The sequence below is a fragment of the Filicampus tigris genome, chromosome 2 (genome assembly GCF_054856515.1).
Source record: "Filicampus tigris isolate MCC_2025a chromosome 2, RoL_Ftig_1.0, whole genome shotgun sequence".
Lineage (NCBI taxonomy): Eukaryota > Metazoa > Chordata > Actinopteri > Syngnathiformes > Syngnathidae > Filicampus > Filicampus tigris.
In genome coordinates, this window is record NC_141218.1 from 29,347,600 (window position 1) to 29,361,695 (window position 14,096).

The window sequence follows — 14,096 nt, forward strand, 5'->3', positions numbered from 1 at the left end:
AGATGACACGTCGCATCATTGTCTTGCCCTCTTTTTCCAAAATGACTGATTGTCCTTTCCTTTCCACCACAGTGTAAGGTTCAGGTTCAAACGGTGTCGAAAATTTGTTGTGTTTCTGCTGGCAAAGTAAGACCTTGTCTCCTTTTTTCACAATGCTGTCTTTCGCACTCCTTACTCTGTCTGCGGGTAGACGCCCATTCTCCTTCTGTTCAGTATCAGTGATTTGGACGTCAGCGTCCTCTACCGAATGATGCGAATGTTGAAGCGCTGTCAGTTCCGGGAGCTTGGTCCTGATTTGTCGATTGAATAGCAGCTCCGTTGGGCTGCGTCCCATGACACATTGGGGTGTGCTACGATAGGCTAAAAGGAAGACTTCAAGTTCGTTTCGCCAGTCTTTTCCTTCAACGGGAGCTGCCCTTATGGTCTTACAGAGCGTCCTGTTTTGCCTTTCAACCTCACCATTTGCTTGAGGCCAATAAGGTGTAACCTTGCGGTGCGAAATCCCATTTACTTGGTGGTACATATCAAATTCTTTTGATGAAAACAGAGTGCCATTGTCGGTCACTATCATTTCTGGAATGCCATGAATCGCGAACGAGTGCGTCAAACACATTATTATGTTTACAGAAGTGGGCTTTCGGAGGACATTGACACTCACCCATCTGGAGTAGTAGTCAGTGAGCACCAGTCGATGGTCTCCTGTGGGGAATGGTCTACACATGTCAAGTGCTAATGTCTGCCATGACCCACGTAACATAGGCGTACATTCAGGAATGCCATACACTACACCAGGAGATAGTTTTCATCAAATGTCAAAGCTGGAGGCGCAAAGAATAATATGAGGAAATGAATACAACTTTGCATTCGTTTGGAAAGGATCTGTTGTGTTTATTTCTTTAACACTTTTATGATGCAGTGCTCTATCACATGAAGAAAGCGGGAGAAAAAAATGACTGATGCAGTGTGTGTATGTGTGTGTGTGAGTTTGTTTGCACCACTGCTGAGTCTGTGCGATAACAAACGGACACCTATGTGATTTGCTTTCATCTTCTTCCTATGGGATGGCATTTCCTTAACCTAGCTGCTCTCTCATTCTTTGTTGTTGTTTTTTGCGGACCACAGGCCTACATCCGCGTTCTGGACATGAATGAACATCGGCCTGTCTTCATCAAGACGCTCTATGAGGTATGTGTGTGTCTGTTTGCATGTGTTTGTGTGTGCGAATATTGTGTAGCATTAGAATCTTCATGTAAATGAAGGGTAAAAAATCTCTAGTGACATTGAGTCAACATTTCATAGCAAGATAGAAACCTGGACTGAGAAACGGTTCAGGTTTTGGAATTTAGGGTTGGGGGTTTGCATATATATATGAAATGTTGACTCAATGTCACTAAAGATTTTTTACTCTTCATTTACATGAAGATTCTAATGAAGATTCTAATGCTACACAATATATATATATATATATACTCTGACAGCATATGTCATGATGGCTCCAACTGAAAAGGGTTTGAGGTTCAAGATGCCATTGTGTCAATTTTCTCACTTACTGGTCACTGCATCTGCCAGGTGATGGTCCCTGAAGACACGCCGGCGTGGAAGGACATCCTGCACGTAGCGGCGCGTGACGCCGATGCCAACAGCAAGCTGGTCTTCTCCATTCACAGCAGCGTGCACCCCAACAGCTACAAACTCTTCCACCTAGACCCCAAGAGCGGCGTCCTGGCCACCACCGACAGACTGGACTATGAGACCATCCCCCTGCATACACTTGTTGTCATGGTAAACTTCTATCATAAAGATCTGATGCATTATTATAAATGTCATTATTACTGTTACACTGTCCTGTAAAGGAGTTGCCTTTTGGAGGTATACGACAGTTCACTATCATAGATCTTTCACTTAAAAGTACAATGTGCTACGAGATCTCGCTGGATTAGAACGCCACGAGATTTCTCGTCCCTGCACAGCACGAGATCTATTTTCTTTTGACGGCGTTTTGGAGTCCGGGTGAATATAGCAGATGGCCTAAAAGGAGCTGTCACCGAATGGGAACTTTCGAGGCCAAATCACGGAGTCGCTGTTGTGACCGACAACGCTCGCAACATGGATGTGGCGATACGTGAGGCTGGCTTTGAGCCACACATTAAGTGTTTATCGTGCAGGCAATGAACGCAACGCTAGTGCGGCTGGTCCAAAGTTGGCCGCGTATCATGTTTGTTTAGACCTGTCAAGCGTATAGTTTCTTTTTTTCACCGATGCTCAACAGCAGCAGCACTTTTGACGTCTAAATAAAAGACAGCTCGAGCTGCCCACGCACAAACTAATTATGGGCGTAATCACGCGCTAGAACAACTCTTTGGACATGATGGCTCGCGATCTAGAGCAGCGGGGTGCCGTATCTGCAGCTCTGAGGAGCCCAGAACTACGACGAGTTGCAGAAATCTTGACACAGACGCAGTGACATTCCTCTTGTTGAAGATCGACTGAGAAACAAGATGAACTCTACAATACAATACAATTTTATTTATATAGCGCATTTCATAACGGCTAGAGCTGTAACAAAGCACTTTAAAAACAATAAAATAAATAAAAAAAACAATAAGAGCCAGTGATACATCTATTAATGAATTTATCAATAAATATTAACAAATATATAAAATATGAATAAAAATATAAATAAATAAAGCCAATAAATTAGCATAAAACACTATATACAATTGAGTGTTGTATACAAGTGACTCCTGTTTGCATTTGCACTTGAGAGCTAGATGATTAATTTTCTTGCAGTTTGTTTGATAAAAAACATTTTGAAAACTGAAAAAATTACATTAGGTATTTTTTTATATTCGAAATTTAGCAAAAACCTTGTCTCGTCTCGTTCTCGCGGACTCAATCTCATGAGACATCCCGTCTCGTGGGATTTTGGTCTTGTCCCATCCCTACTAATTAACCCTTTAAGGCCAGTAGCGCATAACCACGTTTCTACCACTAGAGCCAGGAGCGCTGTTGTGTCTTTCTACACTTAAAGCCTGGAGAGCGTATACATCATTTTCTTTTTTTCATCCAATTATCGGTCTCTTAACCAATGAAATGCATTTGCATGTCTTTGCAATATGCATATTGCATAGGCCATTATTGCAATATCGATATTTTTTCGATATATTGTGCAGCTCTACTCTTAATCACAAAAGAGTCCCAAAGGGCTTCACAGGCCCTCAGCACACAAAAATTAACGATATCTCCTGGTTGATACCATCCACCGAGAAAACAAAAACCATGACAAACCCCACTTAGGAGGTAAACAAGAGGAAACCTTGAGACAGGATCATAGTTGGATGCAGTGGATACTGAATAGGCAACTTGTATCACTATGATGCTGTGCAGTTTTAGTTAAAACAACATTGGTGTCCATTTAATAAAATGAAGCGCCACAGGGAAAACACCTTTGGGGAAGTGGTCCTCCTTAGATCTTGTCCCGATCGGTCTGAATGTCATTGGGTAAGGCAGGGAAAGAGACTAATTGCATTCTATGCGTGGTTTAACCAAATGCGAGGGTGTAAAATTACTCTGTCTTGGGTCGAGATTTCAACATTTCTACACAGGATGCCACTTCTAATGGCAACACTGGCCAGTTGATTCTGGGAGGGGGCAACACTGAGTCAACAGCTCCCTTTGGCCTTCCCTCCAAACCAAGATTATACGGTTCTGTAGTTATTCAAATTGTGATATAGCGTGAATGCAAAAGGTGGAACTAATACGCCTGGATCAATACCCTAGACAGCTCTGTCTTATTTCGTAGAAAGGCTTCAACAGACTGCGAGCAAATGATTCTCAGTATGACGACATGTGATGTGCCCTTGTAGGTGCGCGACCAGGAGATCCCAGTCAAGAGGAATTTTGCCAAGATAATAGTGCATGTGGAGGACTGCAATGACCACGCGCCCGCCTTCCTCAGCACGCGCTACGAGGCCGCTGTGTCCAACGTGTCGCCCGGCGGCTCCGAGGTGGTGCGCGTCAAGGCCCTGGACGGCGATGCAGGCAGCAACGCCGACATTGCCTACTCCCTGCATTCTGGTAAGAAGCAAAGGGTTTGTTTTTTGGGTTTTTTTTACGTTTACAGTGGTACCTTGACCAGTTTTCGAGTTACGAGCTATCACGCTGTTGACCACTCAAGTGAATTGAAAAAAAAATAATGAAGATACTTGCATGTGGGAAATCCATTTATTGAATGGGACAAACAGTCCGATCACACAAATGCAAAATGAGAACACTCGCAAGGAGCCGTGTGGACCACAACTCACGTCCAGACGCTCACATGCAGACTAGCCGACTTCAGCTCCTGATGTCACTCACTAGGCTACACCACTTAGCACTGCCACGCATTTTCAGACCCTTTTTTACCTAACGTTTGAAAAAATTTGAAAAAGATATAAATAAATTCCTGGGATTGAAGGGCAGGACTGTGAAAAGACAAGTAAAGTCGTCAATGGCAGCGAATGAGTTCAAGGCACACACCCAACATGCAAATATTTCAGTACGTACAATATTTACACTATGTGAAACCAGTTTATTTCCTTACATTTTCTTCTATTATATTTTATCTTTTTTTTTTTAGCAATACAGTGCTATATTTCTTTACCAAAAACAAGTAACAACAACTCTTGAAAAAGATTAATGGCATTTCAATTCAATCAAATGGGGAAAAATAATTTGATGTACAACTAAATTGAGTTAAGTGCTTGGTCACCGAACAAATTAAACTCATAAGTCAAAGTTCCACTGTATATATTTTCACATCTAAACCCACCGACATTTTGACGTCCTTTCTTCCACCCGCCATCGAACGTCAGTCAGTTAAGAGCTCCACTGAAGCAGAGTGCTCAAGGGCTCCATTATGACGCCCTGGAGAGAGTCGCCAGAGTGCTTCTCAATTTCCTCCCCCGGCGATCATTTTATGTTTGGGATTTCCTGGGCTCAGGCCAGCTCTCCTCGGCTGTTTTATTGTTTCATTTGTGCCCTGCACAAAATGTCAGAGAACAAATACCTCCCATCTTTGGCCAAGGATTTGTCTCTGATCCCATAGTACAATGAAAAAAGAAAAGGGCCTACCTGGGTTTGATTTATTTGTTAGTTCCTGGACAAAGCCTTCTACTGCTGAGGTTATTGTTCACACAGCATATTTTGCTCGGAGAGAAAAGATTCAGGGGAAGCAAGTAGCATAAAGAAAGAGTTGCTTTACGATAAAGTGATTTATGATCGCACATCAATACAGATTGTAAAGCAGTTTGATTGTACAATAACAATGCACCATTACTCTCCCTTTCCCACCAACAATCTTCCAAATTTACCACAAGGAGCCAACAATTGCAATCGATAAACGTTTTACAACGTGAAAATGAGACTGCAGGAAAAATAGTGACCGCTCACCTTTTTATAGTTTGCAAATTCATTGGTGTTTGCTATTCTCTGAAAAACCCACCGGTTCCTATTATTGGTACCTACTGTATTTTTCTGCTCTTTCAATAGCGCTGTAAGATGCCACAAGATAGTGCTGGTCCTGGCTAATAGGAAAGTAATAATTGATGTCCAAATATTGAAAAATTGTGAAAAAGTGAAAAATCTTGACTATGACTGAGATCTTTGTTTGTAGGGGAGAAGCCTGGGTTGTTAGTGGAAGTTACAGAGATTCTTCCCTGCATGTAGATTGCTTTTTCGGTGCATTCTTTAGAACTCAAATCATCTGTAAGTAGCAACGTGACAATAGCCGCCATCTTGGAGGTGTTCTCTAACTTCCAACGCCAAATCTCCCATAACAGAAAAATTCACAAGAAAACAATTGATGAATAAAGTACGTGATATATTTTACTGCCTACACTGCTCTTCTCATGAATAATTTTCAATTTTCAGTATTTAAGTTGCATTTTTTTACGGCGAGTGTTGCAATTTGAAACATTACAATAATTTTAGGGAATCCACTTAGAGGACACCTCAGAATTTTGGCCCGTATGATCTTCTTTGTGGATATTTTTAGCTGAAACTAATCAGCTAATCGAAGAAGCGGTTCCTCAAGTTGCAGACAAAATTAAAGGATTGATTGTAGCTGTGGACATTTGTACAATGGCGTCAAAGTTAATGGAAAATTTAGCATTTATGGAAGAGCACTGATATTATGTTCAGATTTCAGTATATTCCGTGAAATTTACAGCAAGTGTTATTATCCAAAATGTAATGTATCATTGAACTTTCAGACTCATAGTTGAATATTGAAGCAACTGATTTTGCAAGCAGACGCAATATGCTGCACATCCCCGTACACCTGCACATTGAATTATGTTGCCAGGGCGAGTTAAAAAACAAAACATGCAGGTTCTCTTCACTTATCAAAGTGATTGATTTAGTTTCTGTACCTCAGTCATGTTTGTTTGCGTCTTGCGACTAACGAAGCACAAAACCCTCTTTTAAATACGGACAACGAGGTCACTTCTAGCTCATCCACCTCCTCACTGTCCCTGATGAAGTGGCCAAAACAACTGCTCACTAATTGAAATCATGACAAAAGGAGGACAAAGCAAGAGAATGTTGTACTGATGTAGATTGTTTTGATGTGCTTGTGCTTGTTAGTAAAATGTCATTTTTTTGACATGTATGAATTTGCTTGAAAAATACTACTCATGTTGTTTCATGAAATATTCGCTATTTCTTGAGTAATCTTTTGAAGAATGCCGTTATTTTGCATGGAGTTGGAAGGACCTGATGAAAGCAAGCTTTGTCCACAAAACAATTATTATTGCACACCACAGAATCACTGTGATAATGATTAGGCCTGTAGGGCCGGCATTGCAAGGCCCTGACTTGCAGGCCGGGAAAGCCAGACAAATTAAAGCATCAGAGGCAAAACGATGGTCACCTCAGTCCCAGCTTTCCTCTATCCCCATTCTAATAGCAGCCATTCTGCTTTGGATTTGCCTTTGATACTACTTTGAAAACGGGTTAAATTTGTGAGGCGACCATCCATCCTTTCACACAGTACAACAATACAAGAAATTGCAACTTTGACACTCTCTTTCCTTTCTCTTGACAGGAAACATCAACAACATCTTCTCCATCGATCAAGTCTTGGGGTCCATCACAGTGTCCAAACCTCTGGACCTTCAGCACCAGGACCCTTTCCACCTCACGGTGAAGGCCACTGACCAGGGCTTCCCTCAGCGTAGTGACATCTGCTCCGTCCACGTCCATGTCCGCATCTCTGACCACACCCCACCCGTCTTCCATGATGATGAATATATTGCGGAAATCAGCGAGCAGAGTGGCTTGGGGACACCAGTGGTCACCATCTCAGCCTCCAGTCCGGCTGCGGTAAATTACGGTGTTGAAAACGGCAATCCCAACGGAACATTTCGCATTGATCGATACACTGGAATGATCACAATCCGAAAGCATCTGGATTTTGAGACGTGCGCTTCCTACATGCTCAACGTTTCGGCATCTACTAGTTCCGGCGCTGTGTCCAGGACAGCAGTTTACATCTATGTGATGGATGAGAACGATAACGCTCCTATTTTTGCACAGACCAATTACGTTGGGCAAATAAGTGAGTCGGCACACGTCGATAGCCTGGTGATGGCGGAACAAAACATGCCGTTGGTTGTCCAGGCTTCAGATGTGGACCGAGATGCGAATGCGCTGCTTGTCTACGAGATCCTGGAAGAGGAGGCTGGAAAAGTGTTCAGGATTGACACTAGCACAGGTGCAATTTCGCTTGCGGCGCCGCTTGACTTTGAAATCGAGGCTGAGTATCACTTCAGCGTGCAGGCGAGGGATTCTGGGGAACCGGCGCTGTACGCAACTCAGCCTGTCAAGGTCACTGTGCATGTCCTGGATGTGAATGACTACCCACCCCGGTTCACTGACACCACCTATGAGTCGTCCGTAATCTTCCCGCCGGTCCCGGGGGTAGAGGTGACAAGGGTGATGGCTCATGACGCAGACTCGGCAGTATCATACAGCATTGCCGAAGGAAACCTCCATGGTGCCTTTTCCATTCATCCCACCACTGGAGTCATCACTGTGAGCAACGTGTTGAAGTTTAAGCCAATTTACCAGCTGGTAGTCAGTGCCTCAGATGGCCTTCATGGAGACTCTGCCATTGTGAGGGTGAACGTGACCAACGTCACAGAAAGCGGTCTAAGCTTTGAGCAAAAAACATATTCGGTGAGTGTTTCCGAGAACCTGAACGGTGTGAGAACCTTAGCAGCCCTCAAACCAAGAGGGTGTTTCCTAAATGAGCCTCTATCGTACTCCCTCTTGAACCCCGCGGGGAGGTTTTCAATCTCCCGGACTTCCGGTCTCATGGAGACCACGGGCGTGCCGTTTGACCGTGAGGACACAGACGCCTATGACGTAATAGTGATGCTACAAGATGCAAGAACTCCACCAAGGACGGCCACCGCTCTGGTCAAAGTCTTTATAGACGACGTCAATGACAACTCACCTCAGTTCCTCAACCTACCTTTCTCGATGACAATATCTGAAGACGCAGAACCGGGAGATGTTCTGTACCAGGCCACCGCTAGGGACAGAGATCTGGGTGAGAACGGATCCATTGTGTACTCTCTGGAGGAGGATTATGACCTCTTCAGGATCGATCCAGACATAGGAGATGTTTCCCTCCAGAGGCCTCTTGATTTTGACACCCTCAGCAAATATGTCTTGACCATTCTGGCAATGGACGAGGGCAATCCCGGCCACATGACCGAGGCACAGCTCAGTATTCAAGTCAGGAACCGGACCAACCCAGTTTTTCAAACACTTTTATACCCTCTGAAAGTCCCCGAATCAGTTCCTCCATTCACTACTATCTTGCACGTTCAGGCCAGGAATCCTGAAGGCTATCGCCTGATTTACAACCTAGTGGAAGAAAATGCCTCCAAGCACTTTCATATCGACTTCAAGACGGGTGCTTTAACTGTCACCAACCCGCTAGACTACGAGAGCCAGACCTTACATGTGCTGACCGTGCGAGCCACAGATTCTGTGAGCGGAGCTTTTTCAGAGGCATCTATAGAAGTGGAGGTTGAAGATGTGAATGATAATGCCCCCTTTTTCTACCAGCAAAAATACGCCACCAGCATCGCGGAGGGGCTTCCCATTGGCTCCTCAGTTCTGCAGCTGTCTGCCTTCGACTTGGACTCTGGCAGGAATAAAGATCTGACATTTCACATAGTAAGAACAGAGGGCAACGAAACCGATTTCTTCGACGTAGACCGCCAGAGCGGATTGATATTCTTAAAGCAGGTGCTGGACCATGAAAGCGTGAATCACTTCCAGTTGAAAGTTCAAGCGGTTGACAATGGGAGCATCGCCCTCAGTGGTGAGGCTGTTGTCTTGGTAAATGTCAGCGATGTCAACGACAATCCTCCGGACTTTGTCAGCTCTCATTTCCAAGCCTCGCTGGACGAGTCTGCAAAATGTGGCCACATCGTTATCAAGATTCAAGCGTCTGATCCAGACATCGCAGACGCCAACCACCTCAAGTACAAAATCCTCTCAGGCAACGAAGACCGCTACTTCAACATCAACGAGACCTCTGGGATCATCTCCTTCTCCAACATCTGCAAGAGGAACCTGGATCCGTACTACAACCTGACAGTTGCAGTGTCGGATGGCGTGTTCCAGAAAAGTGCACCGGTCAACATCGACATGATCAACAGCAACAGACACAGCCCCTATTTCCGACAGAGCACCTATGAGGCGGAACTTACTGAAAATGCAGAGGCAGGAACTCGCGTGATCCGGCTGGCTGCCATTGACCCTGATGATGGGCCATACGGCAGCGTGGACTACACCATCATAAACAAGCTGGCGGACGAGAAATTTGCCATCAACCCTAACGGGCAGATCATCACCACACAACCGCTAGACAGAGAAAACCCCGACCAGAGGGTAATTGCCATAAAAGTGATGGCAAAAGACGGTGGTGGTAAAGTGGCCTTTTGCACAGTAAAGATCATCCTGGCGGATGACAACGACAACATTCCACAATTCAAAGCATCCCAGTACCATGTCGCCATTCAGTCGACAGTCAACAAAGGCTCCCCTGTTATTCAAATTATGGCGTACGACGCAGACGACGGCAAAAATGCTGACATCACTTACTCTGTAGATGAAGCTGAAGGGGCCACAGAGGATGTAATCGAGATCAACCCATTCACTGGTGTGGTGAGCGTCAAGGAGAGCCTGCTCAGCATGGAGAATAGGATTTTTAACTTCAAGGTGAAGGCCCGCGACGGCAGCTTCCCATTCTACAACTCTACCGTCCCTGTGAGGGTCAAAGTCCTCCCCCCCGAAATTCCTCTACCAAAATTCGTGGAGCCTCTATATACCTTCTCAACTGCTGAGGATACACCTGTCGGCACAGAGATTGGCTCCGTGAGAGCTGACTCAAACATGCCGCTCATTTACAGTCTGGTTGATGGCAACACGGTGGAGAGCAACAGAGACAAGGTGTTCAGCTTGGACAAAGAAAGCGGGACATTGCTACTGGAGAAGACCATGGATCACGAGAGGACCAAGTGGTACCACATTGATGTGTTGGCTCAGGGCAACCACAACGGCACCGACGTGGCCTCGATGGTGTCCGTTAGTATCCAGGTACAGGACGTCAACGACAACCAACCAGTCTTTGATGCCAACCCGTACAGGGCCTACCTGGCAGAAAACATGGCTGCTGGAACCACCGTCATTCAGGTGACTGCCAATGACCCTGACACAGACACCAATGGTCTGGTCACCTACAGCTTGGAGTCGCTACCCGATGACGACGTCAACATCACTGACTTGTTCTCCATCGACGGTGATACCGGCTGGATCGTGACTGTGCGTGAGGCCGACTGTGAGGCTTCCAGGTTGCACCGCTTCCATGTGCTAGCCACCGACCATGGCGGCGATGCCAAGCTATCGTCCAGCGTCCTGGTGGAGGTGACGGTGACCGATGAAAATGACAGTCCTCCAGCATTCTCTGAGGATGCCTATCGCGGCTCGGTGGCAGAGAATAGCCGCCCCGGCGAAGTCATTGTCTCCATGACAACCACCGACGCAGACGTATCGCTGGAGAACCGTCTGGTGACGTGCTATATCACAGGTGCTTATTGATTTTTAAATTCTCACAACTCAAGGGTCATCATAGTTTTGGATATTGTCAGAGCTGGGCATTCCGTCCCATCCCTCCCGGCCGGACGCCAATTTTGTTGATGGATGGGACGTTTTGCGAAAATGGCATGGACGGAAGTGTTTTTTCGTCCGTCCCTCTATTCATCCATAACCGGTAAAGTACTGACTGAACGTGTTGTGTGGGGTTCTTTTAAAATGCAAGACCACTCCATGTTCTCTTCTACAGAGCCTCCTTCACTAATTACTTGCACAACACTTTTCATGTGCTTCCCGGTAGTCACAGCGCACATGCCTATTCTGCCCTCTAATGGTTTAACACATGTAATACCATGGATAATGCCACAGGGGTCAGGAGACATTTCACTGACTGACAGAAACACGCCCAGCCTGTTTTGTGTGTGTAATCCGGGATAGCAATTTTGTTTTGTTAACTAACTGTTCACATTTAGTACCTTACCCCTTTGCATGCGAAATATGTCCTTGTCTGGGACACCTTTAGACCGTAAAAATCTCTACCAGCGTATACATTTAAATGACCCGCCGTAAGTGGCAGTCTTTGTTTTTCCTTTTAAATTAACCTTGCGTTATTTTTCAATAATCATTTTCTGAAAACTGAAAAACGTCTTGCAATAAAATGCAATAGTATTGCGTTATTACTCAATCTTAAATATTCTCTTGATGTCCCCTGGCTTGCTCCAGTCTGCATCATGATCATTATCTTCATCACATCACGATGATCTTGTGTATTTAAATGCTAACTTGGTTAAACAATTCAATCCACACACTACTCCCAGCTGGTAGGTGGATGTGCACAAGAAATAGATAGCTGATGATCTCTAAATAATCTTTCATGTTATGAGTGCATGTAGTTTTTTTTTTTTGTTTTTTGTTTTTTTGGCGGCCCGGGACGGATCAGCGGAATGTAAGGACAGAAGCGCTTTAAAATGACGATGACGGACAGGGTCGGACGGTGGACGATGATTTTTATGAATAAGGACGGAAGGGTACCCAGGTTGCGGACGGAGGACGGACCAGCAAAAGAGGGGTGAGTGCCCAGCACTGGATATTGCATTATAGTTAGTTTTATTTCGTTTTGGCTTTTCCTTTTTATATATTACTGCAGTTGCCTTCTTTTGCCACCAAGAATGACAAATATACAAATATCCTCAGGAAAGCACAAGCCCAAGTGCAAAAAGACTCAGTTCAGTGCAACAATGAAATGTTCAGTGTTGACACTTGGTAATGCTGTCAGTCTTCTTTTTAATTATTAAATAGATACTATCAGACAATATTTTTTTCAAAATCAAGTTTAAGGTTTCTTTTGGAGAACAGATTCTTACAGTGATCGCAAAGGAGGACACTATATTGACAGTTATTCTTATGCACAAATCTTAATAATGAAGTTAGTTCTCTTTTTTAAGTTACATCTTTTCATTTCCAAATGTTCAAGAGATATGACTCCTAATGGAGTTCTAAAGTTTAATAACCCAGAGGTTATTTGCATAGCATGCTCTTTTAAGTCTTTTTGATTTTTCATCCAAAACCGCTTTGCACTAGTTAGTTAAAAATATTTCACACGGGGTACATCAATGTAAAAAGGTTGAGAACCACGAGTCTATAGTGTCTGGGCAGTATTTCTGGCTGACCCACGTGGTCCCAAGTCGTCCCTCGTCGGCGACAGTCAATCGGCGTTGTGTACAAAACTTTCAAGTCACACGCAGGCACCTCCAAATAAAGAAAAAAATATCAAATAAAAACAACACACACACATACAACGTGCTGATTGGTGAAATAAAAACAATATGAGGCACATGTCATTGCGCTTATGGGACCGAATGGTACACAACACTAATTTATTTTTGCTTTATTTGGCTGCGCGTCAGCGTTCGGCACCTGCGTGTGACTCTCGACGCCGTTTGGTTGACTCGGACCGACCGGGCGGGTCTGAAAATAGGAGAACTCGTAGACGGACTAAAGCATAGGTGGAATGCCCAGCTCTGTGTGTAACGTGTATATATATATATATATATATATATATATATATATATATATATATATATATATATATATATATATATATATATATATATACCATTAAAACTGTGAATGTCTAGCGAATGTCTTTGCAACTGTTTGCAATATTGAAAGAACCCTGACAAAAAAAAAAACAAGAGTCAGTGAGATAGTCTTTATAGAGTTGCGATCATGTAACTCTGAATCACAAACTGTGAAAACTGAAAAGTTGGCAGTTTAGCTTCGCCCATTTGTCCACTACCCGTGCGAGTTTAGAATTTGGTAGCAATCAGACAACATTTTTATGAGTTTGGTAAAATGGCCTCTTCAAACAAAAATGGTAGACTTGCTGTGCATTTTCAATCATACATGTAATAAATATGCCTACCAAATTTCATGTTACTAAGTCAAACTGGTTTCGGGGGCAAAGTAAAAAAAAGAAATACAGGATGCAATATCGAGAGTCATCAAACTTCAACATGACCCGAAAATGTCAGTCTTTCTGTGTCTTTTCAGGCATGACTTCGTGAGACTTTTTTGTGGGTATACGAACAAATTGTGCTCATTTAATATTGTTCTGCCTCCAACAAGAGTGAGCGTTATTACCTCCTGTTAGAATTACATTGTGCAGGTGTACATTATGCAGCGTCTATCAGGTGCTTTTCGATTTACTGACTGTCTGCGCCGCTGATGAGGCCAGTTGAAAACACCCATTAATCGCCTCCTCACCCTGCGCCGATGTGATTTTTATTGAGACTCGATGAATCACAAAAGACGAGCACTGACGTGAATACCAACCACATCCCCCGCAGCCAACAACAACAACAAAGTCTCACATTAATGCAAATCCTTTGTACTTCCCCCCACCGCCTGCCCCCAGACAGTCCAGTGTGCTCGAAAGGAAGATC

General features: G+C 44.1%; 1 protein-coding gene across 2 annotated transcripts in view; it reads left to right on the top strand.

Moving 5' to 3' along the window:
* fat2 (FAT atypical cadherin 2) overlaps positions 1–14,096 on the top strand; it is a 139,888-nt gene that overhangs the window by 52,829 nt on the left and 72,963 nt on the right. For both annotated transcript variants that reach the window (XM_086023337.1, XM_086023338.1), the window contains exons 8-11: positions 1,123–1,185; positions 1,570–1,782; positions 3,867–4,077; positions 7,085–11,146. In XM_086023337.1, coding sequence (XP_085879463.1) covers positions 1,123–1,185; positions 1,570–1,782; positions 3,867–4,077; positions 7,085–11,146 — 4,549 coding nt within the window. The remainder of the gene's footprint in view (positions 1–1,122; positions 1,186–1,569; positions 1,783–3,866; positions 4,078–7,084; positions 11,147–14,096) is intronic.